Source organism: Stegodyphus dumicola, chromosome 2 (genome assembly GCF_044657685.1).
Source record: "Stegodyphus dumicola isolate Sdum_Otavi_A_Nest chromosome 2, ASM4465768v1".
In the NCBI taxonomy this organism is placed as follows: domain Eukaryota; kingdom Metazoa; phylum Arthropoda; class Arachnida; order Araneae; family Eresidae; genus Stegodyphus; species Stegodyphus dumicola.
In genome coordinates, this window is record NC_140769.1 from 224,936,386 (window position 1) to 224,963,425 (window position 27,040).

General features: G+C 31.6%; 1 protein-coding gene across 1 annotated transcript in view; it reads left to right on the forward strand.

The window, feature by feature from the left end:
• LOC118185087 (zinc finger TRAF-type-containing protein 1-A-like) overlaps nucleotides 1–26,691 on the forward strand; it is a 38,727-nt gene extending 12,036 nt beyond the window's left edge. The window contains exons 3-5 of the mRNA XM_035354881.2: nucleotides 6,919–7,130; nucleotides 18,492–18,651; nucleotides 22,497–26,691. Of these exons, the coding sequence (XP_035210772.1) occupies nucleotides 6,919–7,130; nucleotides 18,492–18,651; nucleotides 22,497–22,698 (574 nt within the window). The 3' untranslated portion in view covers nucleotides 22,699–26,691. The remainder of the gene's footprint in view (nucleotides 1–6,918; nucleotides 7,131–18,491; nucleotides 18,652–22,496) is intronic.
• Nucleotides 26,692–27,040: the final 349 nt, after the last annotated feature.

Below are 27,040 nucleotides of genomic sequence, written 5' to 3' on the forward strand. Positions count from 1 at the left end.
TCCGTTAACTGCACTTCCAATGTAAAGACTCGCTGAATGGAACGAAGCAGTGTACCAGCTTGAGTCTTTAGTTCTCCAGTTCCCACCTTGCCATCTTTCCCAGGAATTAGTCGAATGACCTTAGCTAAAGGTCAATGCATACGTTTTTTGATGTCATCTCCTATTAGGACAATTTCACCCAGCCGTAGCTCTGATGATGTGCCCTTCTTATTTTGGAACAGAAGGCCTAAATATTCTTTCCTAAATCTATGCCTTAAATCATTGAGCAGTTTTTGGTGATGTCTAGCCCGTTTTCGAAGACCTTTCGAATCGCAGAAATCAACATCCGGAACACCTAAGCTACGATTCTTAATGAGAAACATGGCTGGGGAAAGTGGGATTAAATCATCCAAATTTTTGGACAGTTAGGTAAGAGGTCTAGAGTTAATTATTGACTCGCAGTCACACAATACTGTGTACAACTCCTCGTTTGTAAGAACCGCATTACCGAGTGTTCTTCTCAACAGTTCCTTTACTACACGAACTAACCTCTCCCACCAAGCGGCTGTGGGAGGATTAAACTTCCATATTATGCGTTGTATAGCCGTTTGCCTCAAAATGTTTTTCCAATCAATGTTACTAAGTTCTCTTTGCGTTCCTCTGAAATTAGTTCCGTTGTCAGAATAAATTATTCTCGGCCTCCCCCTTCTAGCTACGAATCGTCTCGGTGACAAGAATGCGTCTGTAGACAATGAGGAAGTCAATTCCAAATGAACGGCTCTATATATTGCACATGTGAACAAAACAATCCACAAATTTTCACCTCCCTTCACATACAAAAGACCCACTTTAAAATGGGTTCCCGCTCACACAGGGATTCAAGGCAATGAAGCCGCTTACCTACTGGCCAAGCAGGCAGCCAACTGCACGGATATATTAGAAAGACCAACTAAACTTCCTTGGTCTCATATTAAGCGAACAACTTTGACAAGTCTGCTACAAAATTGGCAAAGTAGATGGACAGAGGCAGAGGTAGGACGAAGGACATTTTGCTTACTGCCAAAAGTTAAAATGGAAATAAAGACCCACTGTGCTAGCCTAACACAGTTCTTGACAGGTCATGGACCATTCCCAGTATACCTGAACAGATTCAGACTTAGGGATACTCCTTTCTGCGAATGCGGAGAGGAAGGCGACACGGACCATTATTACTTCCATTGTGTACATACAAGAACCTGGCACTTGAAGAAACCAGCGGACTGTGCCTGGGCAATGTGGACGACTAACACACTCAAAAACAGAATAGCCCTTAATAAAATAGAGAAAATCTCAGGACACTGCCTAAGCAGAAACAACCGTGGATAATATTATAAAGTTTCAAAAGTTCAGAACTTAAAGCAGATAAACCAGAATAATGCTTAGTGCCTTGCAGTTAACAATATGTAAAAACCGTTATTAGTTTATAATATTCAACCTTGCTACTCTGGAGTCTTCCCCGCCGTGATGGTATATAATTCCGTTTGGTTCATGTCCGTGGTCAGAAGCCATCATAGTGGTGCACTCACTCACTCACTCCCTTCACATACAAGGGTCCAGCCAAATCAACTCCTACCACCTCGAACACCGCTGCGTCATTGACACGATCGCCTGGTAGAGACACCGGCTCGCAACTGGGAGACTTGGCCTTGTATCGATTGCATCTTACACAATTTTTTACGACTTTTCTGACCGCTCTTCTGCCTCTCACTATCCAAAATTGCCCCTTTAATAGTCCAAGTAATATTTGGGTTCCAGCGTGACAATTTTGTAAATGATAATATTCTATCAGATGCTACGTGAAAAAAGCACCAGTCTGGTAAAATAATTGGACAAATGAATTCAGGGTCATCTGATCACTCTGTAATGTGCATTTTCACCCTTTTTATACCCTCACTATCTGAAATGACACTCATATTGGGAGTAGAGTCGACAGAGGGAAAATACTTATTTTGTACAATTTTTATAAGAGTTTTTTCGGCATATTCCATCTCATGAACGGTTAAATCTCCAGTCTCTCGAAATGCACGTTTACTTTTTGCGCTTTTCACAAACCGCAATCCATTCGACTAATCGAATGATTAATTGAACATTCGAAAACCTAATTGCATACCAAGGTATTTCCTCTTCAACTGAATTAAGGTTACTCAATCTGACCTTCCTTTTTTCTCGTTCTACCTCAGAGGTCTCGTAAGCCAAATGGTCTGGTGGCCAGTTGGTATTAGGTTCCAGGAGCCAGGATGGACCCTCCCACCAAAGAGAATCTGAAAATGGACGAGGGAAACTGCCTCTTGAAAGCATATCTGCCGGGTTTAAATCACCTGGTACATGGCGCCAACACTGAGAAGGAATCAGACTGTTTATTTCTTTTACTCTATTCGCAACGAACACTGACCAATCACCACGGTTCGTAATCCACCAGAGTGCTATCATAGAATCACTCCATGCAATAATTTTCAAATCAGGCAAATCTAAGGCAGCGTATACTGAGTGTACCAGTCTTGCACCAATGCAACAGGCCATCAATTCTAGTCAGAGATTTTAATGGCGCTACCCTGGATTTGGCTCTGATCAGTCAAATTTTGACTCTCTTGGGAGATACAGTTCTAATGTAGACACATGCACCACAGGAGCTCTTGCATGCATCAACGAATAGATGTAGCTCTGAATTCTCATTTATCTCTACATATCGTGGAATACTAATTTTCTCAAGATATTTAATTTCATCCTGCCACTTCTGAAACGTTTTCTGAATGTTATGTGGCAAGGGACCATCCCATTTTAATCTCACAGTCCAAGCTTCCTGTAATAGTAACTTACGTAAGAAGGTAGTTGGACTCAAACCCTGCAAATCAAAAATTTTATGTTCCATAGCCAAAATATTACTTTTACTTATCTCATTATCCATTGAATAATTAAGATTACATTTTAATATATCGTTATCCAAATCCCATAAGATTCCAAGAAGAAAAGTTATACCTGAACTGCGGGAAATACAATGACCTGAAAAATTACTTTCCCAAACCCGTAGGTTAAAACATCCCCGAGCCATTACTTCTGTCGCCTTAACTATAAAATTTTCTTGCTGTTTGATATCGTGATCCCCAGTGACACAATTGTCAACACAAACGAATGCTTTAATTTTTGGGTCACATCGACAAATTCTGCAAGGAAATTATCCAAGAGATGCTCAATCGATACAGAGAGTTGGAACAGAGACAAACAAACGCCGAACACCACTCTGCAGTGTCTGTAAATCATAGGTTCTTCAAGAGTTGGAAGAAAAAACCTCAAATAATCTCTATGTTCTGGGATAATACTCAGCTGAAGAAACGCTTTCTCTATATCCGATTATAAACCAAAGGAATACAATCTAAACCTTTCAATTATATCAGGTATGAGTTCAATTAAATTCGGCCCTCTATTTAAACAATCATTTAGGGACAGTTGATGTCTCTCTTGGGCTGAAGCGTCGAACACTGGCCTTACCTTCATTGTCTGGCTAGTATGCTTTGTAATAGGTCTATGGGGCAAATAATAACTCAAATTATCAGTTTCAGGAACCTTTTCTATTACTATTAGGTCTTCTCATTGCTTAAAAACAACTTTATAGTCATCTAACTGATTTTCCTGATTAATTCAGATTTCCTGATTTCCTGATTTTCCTGATTAATGATTCGTTGACACATTCTTTGATGCCTTTTAAAAGTCATAGACTTATTGTTAGGTAACAGAATTTTAGATTTAAAGGGTAGTGGCAATTCATCGTGGTTAATCTGGAAAAAAGCTAAAAACGGGTATAGCAAAAAAAAAAAAAAAAAAACAGTTATTCCAACTTTGAAAAATCATTTTATATACAATAAAAAATAAAATAAACAGAAGAAAATGTTTAACTAACGCTTAATATTTTAGTATATCATTCAAAACTAACCTAAAATGCATTTTGTTAATGAAAACAGAAAAGTGCTATGTATACTTACGAGAGGCGTCAAGGATATACAGAAAAATTAATACATGTGTACTGTTTTAATACTGTAATGTATTATGTAATTACAAAAGCATAACTGTAAAACTACACCTTTTTGAAGAAATCAGTCATTTGTGTTTACTTCTTGTTTTGGAAGCATTTTCTCTTGATCCGAGATTGCATTTTTCGTAGCATAAGTTTCTCAGCCAATTCCGCTTCGTCTTGTTCTTCCAAATAGCTCAGCAATCCGTCGACTTGTTGCAAAGCCGCTTCGTGAGTCTTCCGCATCTGCACAGTGGGCTCTTCTTCGCCTTCACTTCACTGTCCTTCATTCTTGGTCACTCCACTTGCTTTCTTCACAATTTCGTCATCTGTCAAGTGTTCGAAGCCAGGTCATGGACCTTATAAGAGATAGACTAACCCAGTGGGCGGGGTGCGCGTTACCGACATGTCGGCAAGAAAGAGTAGGGACGATCTGGTTTACTTTAACACTGAAACCTATGGTGTTTGTATCACATAACTCTTTTTAATTATTAAATGTGATACATTGTATAGTGATGAGATTATGAAAGCCACAGTTTTTTCCAAATAGGATTTAATATATCTCATTAAAGCACTTTTTACTGCATTTCGTGCATTTTTTTTTCACACGTAAGTCTTGTACAAAAATCTTTACTTTGGTAAAATGGTAAAAACTCTAAGCACAAAATTTATGAACTTAATTCTGCGTAAAAATAAAGTAAAATTAAATAAGATTGATAGTACGCGATGCTTTTAAATAAATAAGGTAAAATTAAACAATATCTGATCATTTTTTTTAATTTAATGAACATTTTCAGGCAGTGATTTTCCAAACTATAATAACATTACAAAATGATCATATTTATTTGATTATATGATCATTAAATTATTAACATTAAAGTGGATTAGTTATTTTAATAATTCATAAACTTCGGAGCATAAAATTTTCTGAGCGTAATGAAGGAAAAAAAAAAGATAAAATAAAATCTAAAAGTTAAAAGAAAAAATAAGAATAATAAAAAATAGTCCAATCAAATGTGGCGTTCCTTCTGTCGACTTCACACAGCCGTTACATAATCGTCTGTCTGCAGCAGCCGTCTCCAACATTATGTGTTGCCTCACCATGCTAGTATAAATCCAGCTTAAGTTTGAAAACTAGTAGTTAATTTAGTGTGAGTTTGTGTGCATTGCATTGCTCAGTCTTATAAGGCTGCTTTGGATCTGAATACCTTTAATGAATGAGGGTGCTGTTAAAATGGATTGGTCACCATTCTCATCTGAAATCAGTCTTATTGAGCACGCAGTAAACCTTTACCGAAAACTGGGATTACGTCATTAACACTCTATGTGTATGGTAAAAGTACATTCTCTAACGTTTAATTTTCTGTGGAGAAAAATTAATTAGATATAATTCAGATTAAGAAAGTATGCATAATTTATGCAAACCTAAATGTCATTGTATAAAAGGCAAAAATTAAGCAAATGTGAATTGAAAGGGTTTCTATAAATGCTTAATAAGTAGGTATATGATGAAATTATAATTTTTAAATAGTGACTTTTGTTTAAGACTATGTCTGATTCAACTCCTTAAATGTTTTGTGGCAGAAGTTCTTCCATACCTCTCATAAAGATAATCTGCCTTTTCTTTCTTCATTCAGGTCATTCTCCATTACAAATTCAGCAGTGCCTGTGCTTTTTTTTTTTTTTTTTTTAATTCATGTAATATTTTATATTTTAAAGGCTTTGTATCTTCTTCACTGTCACTGCTTTCACCATCCATAAGATCATCTGATTCTTCATTTGTGATTTCATGATTGTCATTCTTGACTAATTGTTTGATTTCTCTTTCTTCCATGTCTGAAAATCTATTTTGTTCCCATGTGAGTTTAATGATTTCTATGCAGTGTCTTATATTAAAAGCTTCCAAAATGCCATTAGTGTGTTGTGTTTTCTTCATCTAGTCCTTCAGTTGCAGAGATGTAAATATACTTGACATAATAGGGAATGTTTTTATGATTCTTTGATTCATTGATTTTATTAAGGAAGTAGTTTTCAGTGGAAGGAATAAAACTATTTGGAAACATTTGTATACAATGTTGTGAGGGCTGTGTGTCCTGGAGCAGTATCAAGAAATAGAAGCACTGTAAAGCTCTGGTTTTGCTGTTCTGAGTAAGTTTGATTTATTTAATGAATGAGTTTTCGAACCAATGATAGAAGAGGACTATGGCAATGTGGCTGATGCTTTGCAGAATACCACATATGATTGAAATCCTCACATTGGACAAATTGAATGGAGGCAGTAAAAGCAACACATATGTACAAAATTGCATTCTGCAAGGGTTTACTGTATCTGAAATATTCTAAGTTGATGAGTTTTGGTATGATAGCTAGTACATTCAATCCTTCTGGAATTGAGATCTGTCCTCTTTGAAGAATGGTGTGTAATACTAGACACTTTAGGTAATAATATGGGAAAGTGTTATAAATTATGTATTTCAGGAGAAGCTCATTCTGTTAAAAATTAATAGCTTGAGTAATACTTTCTTATATATCTTGGTTATACTTTCTTTTTTGTTTTAATTTTGTGCATAGTTAGCATTAATAGAAATGTTTTAGTACTACTCAACTTATGAAAAGTTTCTATATCTTTTAAATGCTTGTTTACAGTTTCTGCATTTTTTTTTAACTTGTAATGAAAGTTTAGTTTAATTTTGTTCAGTAGTATTTTAGAAATTATTATGCTAATTTATTATTTAGGAAATATTAGTAAATGTAGCATGTTTATGCGTGTTATTGAAAAATCCGTAATTTTGAAAAATGAAAAAATAGTAAAAGTTTTTTTTTAATTTTTATAAATTTTCATTATTAAAATCAGCTTATATTTTATAAATTTAACTTTATTTTTCTCTATTTAGACGTCTTACATGCCCAAATTATGCAATAGGTTGTGGCTGGAGAGGAAAAGTGTATTCAGGCTTTAAGCATGGATTGAAATGCAGTAAATCTTCAGATGTTGGTTATGATATCTTGCGGAGTTTATCAACTATAGATGGGATGCATAAAGACCAAATTGATTTGCATAATAAACTAATGGAATTGCTGTCGTGTGAAAAATTTACTCATTGTGGTAAGTTATAAATTCACATACTTAAAATATCTTTTCAATCCAACAAATATCTTTAATTATTTGTATGATTTTATGAGCCTTGTTCTAAATTTTTATGATGAATGCATTGTAAGTAAATTCTACATATAGGTATAGGATAGTTCTGTTAAAAGAGAAAATGCGTGAGTTTTTTAATTGAAAAAATTGTGCTATAATATTAACTATCTTTCAAATAACAAATGACATTGCATTAGGTTGAGTGAACTGCATATTAGATAACATTATTCTATTGTTGTTTGTTAATCTGCATGTCTAACTGATGTATTACTGAGTAGTATCTGTTTACATAAAGTGCTGTTATTTTTAGTTTTAGGTTGTTTCTACTAAATATATATTAGAATGCTTAATAAAAACCTTATAAAGTAAGATGCAACTTATCTATGTTCAAGTTACCACCCCTCCTAGGGGTTGACTTAGAGAACTCTGCGAAGCTACTGGCTAGGATCTGTACCTAGGCAGTCTCGGCCACAGGGGTATAATATCACGAACCTGGTAGTTCCAGAACTCAGGGTTGGGTCGTCTGTATGATCTGACCTCGGGGGATTGCGTAAGTCATAGAACAAATGGTTGAACAAATGGGGCAGCACCACGGTGTTGGATGGCACCGAGTTTGCTAGGTAATGTCTTGATGTGACGCGTTGCCCGTGTAGTACTGATGGTAGCAATTAACGATCAGTCATGTACATCAGGTGATCAGGTCACACCTCTACCAAAAAGGCGAAAGCAGGGAGTGGTGACCCCTCAGGCCTGGCCTAATAAGCAGAGGGTTTTTGAAATTATTTCCTCTGTGGCTAAGAGCCGGTTGGATCCCGGTTCTCCAGACATAAGTGAATTCATTCAAAACTCCCAAGTTGGATTTTATAAATGAGCTGAGACTAAGTTTTTTCCACTGAGTTTGTCACCCAGTACTTCAGCCCACTGAGAGAGTTTGTTTATGGCTCAACCGCTGTTGACCTGCCCCTTGCCTAATATGGAAGTGTCTCAGTTAGGGAAACAGTTCCCTCAGTTGCGTAACTGATCGCAGGAGAGGTGTATAAATTTTGATTGATTGATATTCAAGTTAGAATTTATTTTACACAAGTTACTTAAGCACACAGGGTATCTGTTTACATAAAGTGCTGTTATTTTTAGTTTTAGGTTGTAATGAGCATTACAAGATTTCTAAATCGAAACTTACAGGAGTATTTTACCGCATAAATCAGAACATCAAGCCAAGAGAATCAGTGTACTCTGGCGACACCGCTCTGCTTTCTTTTCTCCTCGAGACGCATCACCACCTGTTTTCCATTGTCTTCACCCGAAGCACGCCTTTCAAGAAATATAGTCTGGTGAGATTGCTACAGGCAGCCCTCCACCAGCGGTAGTGAGATTTTAGCTATACATATATAGCTATTTGAGCTGTAAATATATATTAAGTTGAAATTAAAAAACTAAACAGAATGATTCTGCCTGGAAAAGGATATTGTCATAAGAAAGCTTCACCTCCTCTTGACAGATTAAGGATCTGAAGATAATAATAAGCTTTTTATGATTTATTGTCATTTTTACGACTATACTTAATTATGATGTAGAAAATGTTATTTTGACTTCATTTTTAGTTTTAATTTGAAATACCATAAAATTGCTCAATTTTTAATATATTGTTTTCTTTTTTCTTTTGCCTGTTTTAATTTTAACTTAATACATTTACTGTGTATGTGTGATCTGAAAGCTCCAAATGAGAAGGATAAAGAAAGATGTTTTAAAGGTTATATAGGTTTTTTTTTTAATTACCATTCTGTTACTAACTATGGCCTTATATATATTCCAAGTCGTCATGAGAAGCCCATGACGTGAAGACTTTTTACTTTTCTAACATAGTTCCTTTACTCCCTTTTCAACTTTTTTGAAATTTAAAATTTTAAATTATAAAATTAAAAAACTAATATTCAACTTTATAGATTTTTTTAACTCATATCTATCTAACAATTTTTAAAGACTATTTGATCACTTTTTGAGCAAAATTTTTTAGTCTTTTTTTTTAAGGATTAATTGATATTAAAATTTAACTAAGTTTTACACTATAGTATAGTATTCTGTATTCCCATTTTTGTTTTATGAGAGTTAGAATTTATTTAAATTTCATTCAATTAATATGCAATCTTTTTCTTTGACTAAAAAATAAAAATAAATTTTCATTGAAATATTTAAAAATTTTTCTTTTGGTTTCAAAATTACGTATTTTGTACAAAATTTTAACCTTTTGAGTGATTACTTTCTCGCCAAGGTTTTTTAGTTTTGCCAATGAAGCCAAAATGGCAAACCTGTATGTTCCTACTGTTTCACATCTCATGCTCAAAGTTCTTAATTACTTCTTGTGTGTTCTAATTAGGTTTTTTCCAACTGTGTTTAAAAAATTCACTCCCATGTTAATTCATTGGGTTATCTGTTTAAAGGTAAACATTTTGATTTAAAAATTTTTCACTTTCATTTTCAGTTCTTTTAATAAAATAGAATTCTATTCTAATTATCTAGTTCTTATTCTAATTATTCTAGTTAGAATTTACTTTGTTTTCACCTTACGTTGGGCAAGGGTTAGAATTTTTGGGTGAACTATTACTAATATAATTAAAATACACTAAAATGGTTTCATCGGCTAATTCTGGATACAGAAAAGCAAGGATTTTTGTAGAAGAGAGTTTCATTTGATTACACAGTCCCCCCCCCCCCCCCGATGAAGTAGCATTGAAGTTGATTGAATTCCTCTTCTGTTTTTGTTCATTTTTCACTAAATTTCTTTAATTTTTTTAAATAGGGTTTTGCTTGTTTGAAATGTTTTGGTTTTAACCTTTTTAAATTCTTTTTTGCAATTATTTGCCAATTATTAAATATGAATTTCAATTTTTGGTCTTTGTGAAATATTGGTTCTAAATTTCTTACTTTATGTCTTTAATGATAATGTTTCTGCAGCTTAAAGCACGAAAATACTAGGCATGCTTATACAGTACAAAGACCATAATCCGGATGCCCATTATCTGAAACGATCTATATAATCCAGACCTCAAAGCCACAAACTTTTCTTTTGTATCAGGGTTCGTAGCGATCCTTACAAGTGCTTATAAGTCCTTATATTTGAAAATAAAGTATAAAGGCCCTTATAGGTGCTTACTTTTTCTTTAAAGCCTTTTTTTTTTTTTTTTTTTTTTTTTTTTGTTCTTAGTGCTTTTTTTTTTTTAATCCTTTGTTTTTAATGAACGCGCATTTTTTCCCCGTACCAAAGCCAAAACTAAATAAACAACTTTTCTTCCTTATATGCAATGTCAGATGGTGAATCATACTCCCGGAAATTGCTTTTCCCCCTTCCTCTGCATTAACGTAACCTATGGTGTGCGCGAGAGTACAGACAGGTGCACGTCGTTCTATTGGCCAAAGAATTGAAAACGGTAGAAAATTCCGGTACATTTGGTATTCTTTTCCTCCCGTCCAAATACTGCACACGTTTGAATTTTTATCAAGATTTTAATAATTTGCGTTCTCGTTCCACATGGTCAGTTCATATTCGTGTTTATTATGATCGTTATGCTTATATTATGAGCATATGTATGAATGTTTATAATAATATAGTTGCAGTAATTGCTGAAGTATAGATAAACTTCCAAAAATGGGTGTGTTTTTACACAGATTAGCTTTCTAAGGAATAATATTCGGAATGGCTTAAATAAAAGGAAAGTAATCGAAAAGTCAAAATAATTTCATTTTCTTTGCCAATACATTATACAGTACGGAGGTTGGGAGTTTCTCCACAAAATCTCTAATATTGAAGCAACGGACTTTTTTTTTTTTGGTCACTGTCCAATCTGGATTGAATAGGACTAAAAGTTTTTGCGGTCTACCCAATCCAAGCGAAGATTGATTCTATTCCAGAAATTTAATACAGTCTGTTGAAAATTAGAATCAGAAACACAGATTAGTAAGTCTTTTTTTTTTTTTTTTTTTTACCTTTAGTTAGTTTTTTATTCTCCGAATACCAGCAGGTGTTGATTCCGATTGCGTAATATCACATATGGAAGAATTATGCCACACGTATTGCGTAATAACGTTTGCGGTATTTTGCATTGATAATTAATTTTGATGTTCAGTCTGAGATTTGTTTATGAACACTTAATCTGTTAACTGGGTATGACGAAATTTTTCGTCATGCTGGGAAGACTATTTCAATGGGTATGACGAAATGTTTCATCATGCTGGGAAGACTATTTCAATGGGTATGACGAAATGTTTCGTCATGCTGGGAAGACTATTTCAATGGGTATGACAAAATGTTTCGTCGTGCTGGGAAGACTATTTCAATGGGCATGACGAAATGATGAAATTTTTCTTACATTTTTTTGCAATCTGTCACTTGACCGTTGTTCAAGAAAAATCAATCAATGGAAACACTTGTCCTCTCATAAATTGTGATAACACTCCTAATTTGCACAACTTAATTTCATTTTAGTCTGCATTTCAGTATTTTACATATTAGTAATAACTTGTTGATTTGAGTAATTGTTAGTTTTTTATAAATATGGCTAAAAATTATTGTGAAGCAGAAAATATTTTTGAATTGTTTGAAAGTGACGATGAAATATTGCCCGGGAGGTTTGGTAAATGACGTCAAATTCTAAGAATAACTACCAGTTTGGAAGAAAGCGATAACGACTTCTTTACTGATGGTCTGGACATTGAATCAAAGGATGATGATGTTATAGACCAAAATACTCAACCGACATCAGCTGAATGGAAATGTGAAAGAATATTGCGATCGCCTTTCCCGTTTTTATCTCAATCTAGACTTACATTTGAAGGACCTGAAGAAAAGGATTGCCTTTTTTATTTTGAGAAATTTATCGATGAGAATTTTGTAGAACTTATTGTGGAACAATCAAACAAATACGTCGGACAGTTTTTTGAAAAAATACTTCCATGAAACCGCGTTCAAGATGTCTCTCGTGGGTTGACACAGATGACCGAGAGATAAGAGTATTTATTTTTTTACTAATTTTGCAAGGAATAATAGGAAAACCTTCTTATCAGCTTTATTTCACAAAGCGAGAAAGTCTGGAGACTCCATTTTTTTTTATAAAACTATGTCAGAAAAAAGATTCCAACTGTTAGTAAAATTTTTACATTTTAGTGATAACAATGCTTTCGATCTAAAAGTGTGCAACAAAAAACCCCACAAAATCGATTCCATTTTGAACTATTTGAGAAACAAATTTGAGGTGTTATACGTACCAGATAACGAAATATCTGTAGATGAGTCTCTTTTGCTATGGAAACGAAGACTGTCTTGGAAACAGTACATTCCATCGAAAAGAAGTCGATTTGGTGTTAAATTGTATAAGATATGTAAAAGTAAATCTGGATACATAAGTGATTTCATTATATATACAGGTAAAGACACGCAGTATGGTTCGAACTATCCAGAAGAACAGGGACCAAATCGTATTGTTCTTGAATTGTGCCACGATTTGTTGGATAAGGGATATACGCTATATCTCGATAATTGATATACTAGTACTGATCTAGCTGAGAAGATGTGAAGAAAAACCGATGTTGTAGGAACAATGCGAAGAAATAGAAAGGGAATACCATCTGATATCAAAAATTGTGTTTTGAAAAAAGATGAACATATTGCTAGGTACAGAGACAAAATAATGATTATGAAGTGGAAAGACAAAAAGGATGTAATTATATTGAGTACTATCCACGACAATAAATTTGTAGAAATGGAAAAACGAAGGAAAACTATATCAAAACCGGAAGTTATCGCTGACTACAACAAAAATATGGGAGGAATTGATCTTACTGACGGACAAATGAAAACTTATGAAATCGCTAGAAACCAAGTAAAAATGTATTACTATAAGATATTTTTACATGCACTAGACATGGTGTGTTTGAATGCATATCTTTTATACAAGAAAGATGGCAGTTACCTAGATAGGCTTCATTTCCTTATTGAAACTGTAGAAAAAGCAAGGAGGTTAGAATAGAAGGAGGGAAGGTTCAACTCAAACGGTGAAGCATGGCGGCCATCTTCCTATTATCACCGTGACTTGTGCAAGGAAGTCTGTCATTGCAACATTTTTTTCTTTTCTTTTTGAAGCATGTCAGCTTGTATTGCATATGGATGCACAAATAGATTCTCGAAAAAAATTCCGGGCATTATTTTTCACACGTAAGTATTAATTTTCTTTTTTTTTATGTAATATGACAACTATGTCAAAAAATATCACAATGTCATGTGGTTTTCTTTCCAGATGTGAAAAAAAGGACTTAAAATAGGTTATTTAATATAACTATAATCAAAATATATTAAATACATTTTAATGTTTCTGTTTATAGCTGGTATCTTCGTTCCTTAAGATACAATGCTATATGGTAGGATTTAAATTGTATAATTTGAACGTTTTAGTTAATTCGTTTATAACTTTCATGAAAAGTAAGAAATCATTTGTTACTATTTTTATTAATTGTAAAGGTGTTAAATAAAGCAATGCTTTTCTTTATATATTAATTATTATTCATTTTTTTAAGTTAAGATAAACTGTTCTGTTGTTAAAAATTTTTTGTATAAACTTACAAATTTCTGAGCAGTATAGTGATAAAATTAAGTAAAATATTTACACAATTGAACATGTGGAAAAATGTATCCAAAAACTTATATAGGTGTATTTCTGTAATTCAACTTAATTAAAGGCAGTTTCTTTGAGATTAATAAATATGAAATGCGCATAAACTGAAATCAATGAATTCTGTTTTATTTTATTAAGATTTATTTTCTAACCTAAGCGAATCCGTTAAATATACAGAAACAACATTTTTTAAAGGCTTTAATGTTATGCACATGCATTTAGATTTCAAACTATTTCTTAACAATTTGCTGTACATAGTAAATTATGGATATCATCTTTATTACTTTAAAACAAAAATTCAACAATAGCGGGGGATTTCATTATAAATTTAACATAATTTTACTGGAAAATAAATGCACGGAACAGCTTAGAAACACGTACATGTCACTGCAGTAATGCAATGTTTTGAAGTCACAAACATGGACGCCGCTTTTTCGGCGGAGTTTCATTCCCCGACAGTGGAGGAGACTGCGAAAGACCTTCTATTCTAACCTCCTTGAGAAAAAGGTGTTGAAAAATATAGAGATGGATCGCAGTTGCCATCTACTAGTACAGGACGATCATCTTTGACACCAAAACCATCTCGACTCTTTGAAAGACATTTTGCAGACTATATACCATCCGACTCTTCAAGAGTAAATGTAACGAGGAGATGCAAATTATGCTATTCCAAAGGTCTTAGGAAAGAATCGAGATTTTGGTGTCCGGACTGCAGTGTTGCTTTGTGTATGCCACATTGCTTTAGGGAATATCATATGAAATAATTGTTTAAATTCGTTCAATTAAATTGTTTTTCCGGATTACAAATGTTTAAGTTTAATATTTAATATCATTAAATATTTTAAAACAATTTTCTTTTATTTATTCCTTGTGATGTGCTGAAATTACTGCAAAGGAAAAATTCCCCATTGTGAAACGATTTTACTGAAAGCTTATTCCCCAGTTAACTGGTTAAAAGAGTTTTACTGTACTTTCTAAGCAGAATATTTCTCAGTTCTGTTGGTCTATTTTTATATGATGCACATATCGAAACATCAAAATCATTTATTTGGCCGAGAAATCTTAAGAACAACTACAATCTCCCTCACTCCTCTTTTTCCAGTTACTATCTGGAATATTCGGGAATTTCAGAGAATGCGGGTTAGTTAAGCTTTTACTGTTAAAGGATGACTGGATGAAGCAATTTCCCGTCTTCTGATTTCAGAAATGTGCCTCTTTTTTTACTTAAATTACTTTGCTTGGTATATATATGTTAAGGAAAAACTGTTATGCAATGAAAATTTAGAAAATGTTCAGAATTTTGATTTAAGTTAAATTATTTAAATATTAATATGAGTGGAAAAATAAATTGTATTTATTATTAGGTGCCAAATGAATACAATTAATATGGCTTATTATTATTTATTTTCTATATTTTCAACTGAAATATCATCATTAAATCTTGTAATATAGTTTAGTTCTGCATAGTTTTTTTCTCTCATTGTAAACTAATTCTGTAAATTAAACTGTCATTTAAAATTTAAAAAAAAAGTTAATTGTTTTCCTTTGTTGAGGTAATGCTCATTCTCTTAATAAATATTGCATTGCTCATATTTTAAATTACAAGTCTAATTTTTCTTTTAAAGTTATGCAGTTGTGTATAATGTAATTAGACAGGTGCTTATTTTTTCCTTAAAATGTGCTTGAAAAATGTTTATAGTTGCTTGTTTTATTAACTAAAATGTGGCTATGAACCCTGTGTATGCTTTAGGCATGCGCGTTTAATGTATAAAGGAGGGTATAAGCTAGGCTAAAATTATCTTAAGCTTGAACATTCGATTATGTCGAAAAGAGTTTCCAATTCTGGAGCTGCCAAAAGATCTACAAAGCGAGAGCATGTTTCGATGTCCATCAAACAAAAAGTGGAATTGCAAAAAATGGATAAAGGCACATCCGTCTCAAAATTATGTGAGGAATATGACATTGGAAAGTCAACTGTATATGACATAAGCAAAAAGAAAAAGGAACTTTTTGAATTTTTTGTGGATTCCGACACCTCACTTGCAATGAATAACAGGAAAAGGGTTCGTTATGCTAAAAGTTATGATCATGAGAAAGTGATGATTGAATGGGTCAGACAGCGTCGCAGCGAAGGCGTGCCATTGACGGCTCCAATGCTAATGGCTCAAGCCAAAATATTTCTTGAAAAAATTAATTTAAACACTGAGTGCACATATTCGACAGGTTGGTTAAACAAATTTATAAATCGCGATGGTATAAGACATTTAAAAATTTCAGGTGAAAAAGCTTCAGCTGATACTGAAGCTGCTGAACAATTAGCAGTCGAATTCATTGAACTCATTACTAGTGAACAATTATCTCCAGAACAAATTTACAAAGCTGATGAAACTGGTCTTTTCTGGCAATATGTACCGCAAAATACCTTGGCAACCTCTACAGAAAAGCTCCAACTGGTGTAAAAGATTCCAAAACGAGACTAACAATTTTAGCATGTGCAAATGCTGCAGGAACGCATAAGTGCAAACTTTTTGTGATCGGAAAACATGCATTTAAAGGAATAACGATTTTCCCCATTATATATCACGCAAATAAAAGAATCATTTTATACCTGAAGCTCGACGACATTTGAATTTGGTTGGTTTACCTGATGACTTAAAAATAGTCCTGATTGTTGACAACTGTTCGGTGCATATTTCACTTAAAGTTTTAGTGAAAGATAATGTATCCATATTATTCTTCTCTCCAGATTGTACATATATCATTCAGCCTATGGATATGGGAATAGTGCACGCACTCAAATGCAAATATAAAGTAGCATTTTTAAAATCTATGTTAAATTTCTTGAACAATGGCAAGACTATTCAAGACATTTTGAAATTTTTTAGCATAAAATCTGCTGTGTGGAGCATCACAAGATCATGGGAGGATGTGTCTCCAAATACATTAAAAAATGCTTGGCATAATTTATGGCCAGCTACTATATTTCATGGTGAGGACGAGGAAGATGATAGCCGCGAATTTGAAGGTTTTTGGGCTTTGCAAACTAAAGGTGAAATTTTCCAGTTATTGGATTTTGTAAAGAAATGTGAGAAGCAGTAATAAGTGAAGATGATATAACAGAAGTTTTTCATTGCGACGACAATGCCCCAATCATAATTCAATTAACAGATGGCGAAATCTGTAATATGGTTCTAGATCCAAATAAAATACCACTTCCGATAGTGAAGAAAGTGACAGAGAGGTTATTGAAATGAAAAAATTTTGATTGACAAGTTAGTCGGTATTCTTGACACAGCAATTATAGGACTTGAACAGCGTAACTTTGTAACTGAACAAGAAATTATGTATGTTTATAGAATTAAAGAGAATGTATTATCACATAAAAAACAAAGCAACTTAAACAACTTACATTGAAAGAAATGTTTAATAAAGTAAACAAATATTAAGCTTTTTTTTGGTAAATTTTGATACCCTTTAGATCATAATTGCTCTTTATTTCATAAATTACGGTTTCATATTTTTAATTGTATAATTTCTGCATGCCATCTTACCAGATTTAAATTGAGGATCTATAATCCGGAATTGCTGAAGTCCCGACAAGTCCGGATTACGGACTTTGTACTGTATTATTATTTGGAATTTTTATTGCATGTGATTATATTATGAAAAGTGCTAGTATTTTTAGTCCAAAGGGGCAATTTGCCCAGAAGGACTATTAATTTTGTTTTGGCATTTTGAATTGATTCACTACAAATGTTATTTCACTTTTCAAATTGTTGCCACTAAAAATTATCGCCCTGTATTGTGTTTAGAGAAATAAAATAATGAAGAATCTATATAAGTGTATGTGTGTTTCTTGTATTGTGATAAAACAACGATACCTAGAGCCATCAAATTTTGAATAATGTAATCCTCTTGTGAATATGGGCATCTGGAAGCCCAAATTTGAAATTTTGAATTTGTTTGATTATCAATTTCATATTTTGTAAAACTTATCAAATTTTTGAGTAGCAAACTGAAGGATTTCAAAGCGAGCAATAGCAACGTTGTATAGAAAAAACATTTTTATCTCCAGTGTGCGAGACTTTGTATCAGAAATTCTAAAGATATGCTCATTTTAAAATTATTTTGCCAATATTGCTCGTGAACTGAATTTTATGGTTTAAGTGCAAAGAACATGATATTTAATAAATAAAGGTTACACACAAAATGTTTAAAAAAAAAAAAAAACTCTTTAGACATAATTTAAAATCTGAAACCTTTTGGACTTTTTTTATGCATTATGGTTATGTCCTTTATAGTTTTTCTACTATACATATTCTGAGAAACTTTGTTATTTGAACTACATGTCTAGAACTGATATTTAAAAATGTATTTAGTTATCGTCTTGAATGTTGCCTGTAATGAAGTTTGAGTTTGTCACTATGCGAGTATTTTCATATTAATGAACCTATATCTTTCAGGTGTAAAATTAAACCATGTTAAGATTATTCCCTTTGATATAATTTTTAAATGTGCTTAAATAGAATTTTGTTATTAATAATATTGCTTCAGATGTAAAAAAGAATAATTGTTCAGTTTAAGTAATCATTATTTTGTCCATCTGTTACTGAATTTTATTATTTGTATATTTCCTACATTTTTATTTTGTTTATGTATATAGACCTTCAGTTTAAGAAATGCAGAGAGGAAGGCAATAATATTGTTAAGTATGAAACTACCACATTCTGTGCTTTAGAAAACCAATGGATGATTCGCTGTGAGGCAGTTATGTACAGTTTACTGTGTAATTTCCAGTTAGTTCTGAAGACCAAAATAAATAAGTAAGTTAATTAATAATTTTTTTATTGTGTCTTTATTTTTCCCTTTGTACTCATAAGTTCCTCCCCCCTTGGGAATCATGTGAATGCATAAATATTTTGTTTAGTGCCTAAAATCATTTAAATTCATACCTAAAAATCTATGTTCTGTTGTTGTAAAGATTAATTAATGTTTTGTTATTGTAATTTGATTTACTGATTAATATTTGGCATCTAATTTGAAAAAATATTGTTTGCTAATTAATGCCTTATTGTTGTAATTAAAATTACTGGTTTAATAGTAGGTAAAATGTACTTTCTGATTACCTGCATCCCTGGTTTCACCATTTGGTAGAACTGTGATGTTTTTGACATATTTTTAAGTGCATTTATGACAACAGCCAATTAACGCATTCATATACCATACACGTTTTATTTTTTATCTGTCATTTCTTAGTTCAGTGTTTTTTTCTTCCTAAGTACCAGGCCCACCAGTAACTGAGTAGTTATATCATTAATTACCGATAGTTCAACATGGGCTTGAGTTCCAGTGAACAAGCTGACTGCAAGGTTGTTTTCATAGTTTTCTCCATGTGTAACATAGATATGAGTCTGTTTCTCCTAGAAAGTCCTCCATAAAAGCTTCTTTTCCTTAAATCAGATAGCCCTACCATGCTTTTAATCAAATAAACTAAACCAAACTAACTTTCCCAAGTGCCTTTTCCCCCTTATTTATTTTGTCTTAAATAATTGTAATGGGACTGTGGAGAGTGTGGATGATAACAAATAAATATTTGGATTTCTTCAAAAATAGAATGTTTCCTATCAATAGAGACTGCAGAATTTTGCATTCCATGAAATTGTGCTTCTTGAACAACTGAATTGTGTGGAAATGTAGTGTCAAAAACTTCAAGTGAAATACTAGAATCAAATTGTAAAACTGTTTTGAAGACAAGCATATCTTATTTTAATATACATCAATAAAATTCTGTGAAGGAGAGTTGAGATTTTCCATCCAATACAATTATTGGTTAGTGTAGTTACCTCCATGAAGCATGCATGTCTCATATACCCCATCCCCCGAAAAAAAAAAAGAAAAGAGAGAAAAAGAACATAAAAAAGGTGGTGTTGGATGCATCATTAAAATAGACAAGAGCCTATTAATAAGGCATAAAAATAATATTGGTTGAGCTTTACATCAATAACTGATTTTCGTCAGTAATTGAATGGGCATCAAAGGAAACTTTTATGATAGCCAATTACAGATAGAAATGTGGTGTGTTGATGTCAAGGAAGGGAGTAAATAAAGGAACGATTATCATCTCGGGTGCTCAAAATTGGCATCTATGCACAGCATGCTGAATAAATGTGGGGTTCATCTAAATGAAGAAACAAAAAGCAGAAAGGAACTGTAATACATCATTTCATGACCTATCTCACTGAATTTAGCTGGCAGAAAGCCTAAAGTCTGTTTCAAAGAAATTTTGAAGGCCACAGCTGAAAAGTATCTACTATAAAAAATGTGAATGTCAGTTACGTAGATCTTGTTTTGATAAAAAGTTTCTTTTCTTATGAAATGCAAAATTCTTTTATTATTATTTAGGAATAGAACAGGCCTTATTAGCCATAAAGAGAGCCAAACAAAATGCTTCTCAAATATTTAGAAAGTTGCCAAAAAATCGATATCTTTTCATGAGCATATGGATAATTAGAAAGTATTGGAATTTTTTTGTGTTGCGGCAAGAAGTAAAATTTTATGAAATGGTTCTGAATTAGTTGTATGTAACTTTTCAAAAACCAGTAACTGATTTTTGAAATTCCTGTTTCCTTATTCCTCCTACTGCAGTTTTAGTGGTTAGTTTTTTTTTTTTTTTTTTTTTTTTTTTTTCTTTTCCTTTGGGCATCAGTTGTCTTGTACTGACTATTTACGTACAGTATAAGCATTTTTTTTTTAGCATCTATCTGTCCTGAAAAATTTATTCTTATTGCATGCATATGGGTTCATGATACATTGAATGCACTTAGAAGTGATGATAGCTTGATGGAATTTATTTTAACCAAAAGAAACAGTTCTTTCTGAAACTTTTCACAAAAGCTCTCATATAGTTCTTCTCAATATCACAGAGTAGTTACACTATGAAGAAGTACAAAGAGCTTTAAACACAGGGGCTTGTCTTAGGACATGCAGTGCATGCCTATAAATTTAAAATAGAAAAAGAAAAAAAAAAAAAAAAAAAGAAATATTTTTTTTTAAACTCAGTTGTGTAACAAAATCCTCATTAATAACTTTAAATATACAGCTTTGCATTGAATCATTGATTTTGTTTGGAATCAGAAATTTAAAGCAAAATGAACTGCACATTATCTTATCTTCTCTGATTATGCCTCTGCTTGCTGTGTAAATATTAGCATCATTAATGGAGTATTGTATTTTATATGGACAAAGGGAACAAACTTTTTTCTTTTTTTCCCGGGTATTTGAATTTTCCCTAACTTTTATCACATTCAGATGGAGAAAATAAGTATTCATTGTTTAACACTGAATTTTTTGCAATTGTTTTATGCATTATTATTATGCAAATGTGAGTATTCTGTGTTAGAGTTTTACATTGTATTGTACATTTAGTTTAAAATTGGCTCATTTATTTTCATTACTTGGCTTCTTTCAAAGTTTCATATGATAATGCAGTGGTTTCAATTTGGCGGCACCCGAAGCAATTTTATTCAGCCTGCAAATATATTTCTCTTAATTGCCATCATCATGATAATAATTTACAGAAAAAAATTTCATTTGGACTCCATTTTTTTATTATTTTATCTGCCAAAAATGAACATAACTCTTTGGAAACTCTAGAAATGGAGTTAATTAATTGACACTATGATATAAATCTTATACAAAATTTGAAGATTCAACTTAGTTTTATTAGTACATGCCAAAACATAAATATTCTCAGTTATGAATTTGTTTAAAAAAAATAATCACTTTGTTTCAGAGTATGTTTACCTTGGAAAATCTTTTCTTTTTAGTCCAAAGGGCATACCCAGAAGGACTATTAATTTCATTTTGGCATTTTGCGTTGATTCACTACAAGTGTTGTTTCACTTTTCAAATTGTTGCCACCAAACTTTAACAAATTTTTTATTAACAAACTCAACGATTTCAAACTGAACAATGGCAACACTATATGGAAAAAAAAAACATTTTTATCTCCAGCATGCAAGACTGTGTATCAGAAAGTCTAAAGTATTGTATTTTTAATTATGGCAAAGCACACTAGGGCTATCTCCCTAAGGGGAGGGATGCCTTCGTGGAGGTCTTTCTAAGGGAAATGGCTCGTATACACATTACACATGGGGAAAACCACGAAAACGCCCATGCAACCAGCCCGTTTGCGGGATTCGAACCTCGGACCGAACTACCAGTGTTCAGCGACTTTACCGCTCGGCCACTGGTGGGCCCAGAAAGTCTAAAGATATGCTGTTTTAAAATTATTTTGTGATATTGCTGTTGAATTGAATCTTATGGTTTAACTATGAAGAACATGATATTTAATAAATAAAGGTAACACATGAAACATTGAAAAAAGTACTTTTGGGAGTAGTATAAAATCTGAAAGCTTTTGGACTTTTTTTTTTTTTTTCTCTAAACAAAGTTATTTAAGGAAAAGATTTGCTAAAAAAAGTAAGATTTGGGTAGTAAAAATTATTATGATTTAATTATGAAATTCATGAAATTTAATAGTGAAAAGAGTATTTTTATTGTGGTTAAGAAAAAAAATGGGAGTGGGGGAATAATGTGTAAGAAATCTTATGTATAAATGAATTTTTATAGATATTTTATATAATTTGTTATAAAATTTATTTTACAGTCCCATCAATTTGCAATATATGTTAAATAAAGGCCCTTACAGTGACATGGACTTCAAACCCAAATTGCACCAGTTTAAATTCTCAGACAAAAGCATGGAAAGTCAACGTGAAGAAATATATTTCATAAATAAAAACAACTATCGAAATTTTACGGCCTCTAAGAGGGTCAATTTCAGAATTTTCTTGTTTTTATCTAAATAATAGTCATTGAATGTAAAAATTATGGTTTTTAACAATTTCATATGGCTGTGTAATCATCAATGTAAAGCAAAGTAGATGGTATAAAATTGTTGCATTTATAAGCAACATTTTATTTGTAGGAAAGTATACTAGTGTTTCTCAGAATTTTTTGTTTACATCTTTGCTGAATGACCTTATTTTGCTCATAACAGATTTATATCTCTTTAGAATATTTAAGAATATATTATAAATTCAAATAATACGATTTTAGTATTAAGCTTCAGATTTTGCTGTTTTAAATTACGTCTTGTGTCTTTTTCCACTCTAAGCTAAATACTGATTAATCAGTTTTAATTCATCTTCTATTAAAAATTTTCAATCCCCTCCCAAAATGATTGGACACTTGTTTCTCAAGCATTTGTCAGGACTGGCTAAATATATTCATTGTTTACCTAGCTCATCACCAAGAATGCTGCCTAATTCTCATCACAAGGACTAGACTAATATTATATCTGCGATGAAGGGAGAAGGATACACTTAAATAATCAAGTCTTATACGAGATCATGCAGTTTGAACTAGCAGTCAGATCCCACTAACCTCCGTATGATTCATGATGAAAAATTTCAGGACTGCTCTGTCAAAATTCCTGAAATATTTAACATAGTTATCCTGTAGTAACACTGCTTCACATTGAGAAATATTCCCTTTTTTGTTAACTTTTTTGGATGAATCCAAATATGACATTTAATTTTCATTTCATTTTGTAGTTCATATCATACACTAATTTTAAGGCTTTAAAAAAAAAAAGTGTGTGGGGGGGGGAAATGAAAAACTAATTTTTTTAGGAAATTTCATTTAAAAGCCATAGCTATTTTACCTATAGCTTTAACAGATTGTTTTATGCGACTCAGTTTTAGGTGAAGCCGATGCAAATCAATCTTTATCATATACATTAAGGCATATGTTTTTCACCATGCACAATATCTTCAAGTAAATGCAGTTTTTTAAAATAGCATAATAATTGTTTGTTGCTCACTTCTTCTATCCATCAAAAAATATACACTGTTTGGTAATACTTGTAACAGACATTAGTAATGCCAAGCTTATACATTAGCCTAGAAATTTCACTGATGGTCACATATTTTAAAGTAATGCTGTAATTTGTCATTAATGTCTTTCATATTCACTGCTTAAAATGAAATAACTTACAAGAAACATCTTCTGTAGCATAAAAGAATTTCAAGGAATAGATGGATGTTAGTCATACTAGAAAATAAAAGGAAAGTAAAACTTCATTCAAGCTTTTTAGAGGAATCAATAAAACTGAGTTAATTAAAACTGAATTAATAAAACTGAGCCAATTAACTAGCTTTCCAAATTATAATATTCTAGCTTAAGTCAATAATCCTTAGCTATAATGACACTATTTTCACTGATAGTCAAGAAAATATTTTATTTGATTTATATACTATATTTTATGGTAATGCTATATTAATTATAATAATAATGGTTAAAGCTTTTACTTCGGTAACAGTGCATTTTTTTGTTAAACCATTTTTCCCCTTAAAAGAAAAAAAAACTTATTGTTTAAAAACCAATGGATGGTACTCATTTGTAAGACTAATTTTTAAGTATATAGAGTCTAAATTATGCACAATACTTGTTAGTTTCTTAGTAAATATTTTGCTGCAGAAGTCACTCAAACTTTTATGCAAAACAGCAATCTTCCAAAATAGTATCTGGATTGTGCTATCATAATAATATAAAAGTATTGCTCATACTAGTTGCATTCTTAAAATCTAAAAACCTTGCTGCTTTATCTCTCTTTTTTCCTTTGGACAATTCAATTTCCCAAGGAGGCACTATTGACATGGGAAACACTAGCTACAGCACAAATATTTAATTGTCAGTCAAAATTTCACCATTTGCATGGCTTTTAAAGTGTATTTTTTTTATTTATGTAAAAAAATAACATCACAGTGCAAATATAAATTTTCTGTGCATTTAAAAATTCATATTGTAATGCATTTCATAGCAGGACTCATTTTTAATTGGTGTTATTATGCATTTATCAATTGTAACAGAAACTTACATGCTATACTGATCTGTGCAGTATATTCATATACTGAAAATATTAAAATGGGAGGGAAATTAAGATAAAATTAATAAGTGCTGTTTTTTTTAGAATTCTGAAAGACATTTTCTTCTGAAGTAGTTTAAGTTCTCAAGGTTTTTTGAAAGAGTTTTTTGTAAAAGGGAATAAATGCATGTTTAATGTTTTTTGTATATTAATGTATATTTATTTAATGCATATTAATGTATATGCATTAAAATAGCATAACTTTTATACCAAAAAATATTGATTGATTAAATTCTATATTTTAAATTAAATTCAGTTCTGTATGATACAAATATATATATATATATATATATATTATTCGATTCCAGCCTATAGGTATTGGACAGCTAAATGTGTATTTTGAGTTATTTTATATTTTTCCTTGATTTAAGTTTAAATTAATTTTTAAACTGTGCATTTATTAGCTCAGAAGCAGGTGTTTTCTTTTGCATTTCTCAGTACACCAACCCCTTTGCTTATTTTCTCACATTTTTCATGTATTTTAAGTGATTTTCTTGCCAAATTGCTTTTTACACTGCTTTGGTTTATTTGGTAATTTTGGAACTGCTCTCATATTGTTTTTTTAAATTATAATTTTTTTTTTTAATTGTGTCAATTGATACAGTGGTTGTTTGCATTTTTAGCAGTTCTGCTATTTTTGTGCCAGTTCATTGTTCCCTGTTGTCAAATTCTGTATATCTGAATTTGCGTAGATTTTTTTTAATTTTAATAATTATATATATATAGACAATAAATAAGAAATTTAGAACTTATTTTACACAAAGACCCAAAAAAGTAAAATTCAATACCAATAAATTTCAAAATATTCTATAAATATACAAAATAAGAATTAAAGAATACTTTGAATAATTGTGTTTTTAAATAAATATTTCTGTGATACTAGATATATATATACAAACACACGCAATAAATGCTTGAATAAATGCAGTATAGTGTGTGTGTGTACACACACACACATATATATAATTTGATAAATGTAATAAAAATCAACCAAACACTGAAATTTAGTTTATATGATTAAATATGATGGCCTTTTTTTAAATATTATTTTTAATTCTTATATAAATAGTGGACAAGTTTTAGCTCCTTAATTTTAATGGATGAATTTATGACTATGGCTACCAAAAAAACTGTGTAGTACATTTTAGCAACCTATCTCAGGTTATATTGTGAGTAACTCGTTCAGTATTTGTCTGGATTATGCAAATATTTTCTGTGTGATTTTTGTTGCAGCATTTTTTAGAGTAATTATTTTGAATATCAGCATGATTATTTTTAGTTTTAAACATGATCATCATAATTCGAAGTATGGAATTTTCTCAGAAGTTCTTTCTTAAATTTTTATTCTGTAAAATGTTATTACTTTTTAAAAAAGTGTAACTGGAATTTTCATTAATAAAATCTCGTATTACCAATCTAGATACAAATGCACTTATGTTACTAGATTTAACAGAAATGTATTAAATGAGGTTTAAAACTAAGGAGGAAGAATGCAATGATAATTAAAAATCAGATGTGTTATGAAATTTGTAAGACTGAGTTGCATTGCAAATTGTTATTATGTTGATTGATGGTATTCCAGTTGATGGTACAGTTGCTGATGAATGCACAGAGGATTGTAAGACAACTCTGGCAATAACTAGGCAGTTATTGTAAGTGATGAGAGTAACTGAGATTTTCAATCATTTTCTATCAAACTCTTCATTTGACACCTATTTCAATTAATTAATGATAGCATTGTAATTGTTATTTGTAATGCAACTCAGAAACTGTTCTCATGATGTTATTCATACCATATGTAACTGTGTATATTGCTTGTACTTGTGGAATATTATCTTGGTATTCATTCATTAATAAAATATTTAAAATTGCATTACAGTCTCTGTATTTTTTCATTTACAAATATGTGGCAATACAAAGTGGTCTGAAAGTCTAAAAATTTCATCCATAAATTGATCAAAATTCAGTATGTGATTTAACAAGGTATGGTTTACATAAATTTTTGAAATACTTATGGACTTTTTGAACATCTTCTATGGCATTTGATATTAAAATAAAACATTTTTGTCACTTTGCTTCTCTCTTCTGTATTAGAATACTAGGATGAGGTATAATTGAAGGCAAATGGATGAATTATTGAACATTTCTGTTTGAATGACAATTTTTGGAAGAAAGACATGTATGTAGTGGGCAAGCAGAATTGAATTGGAAGATGTGAAGAG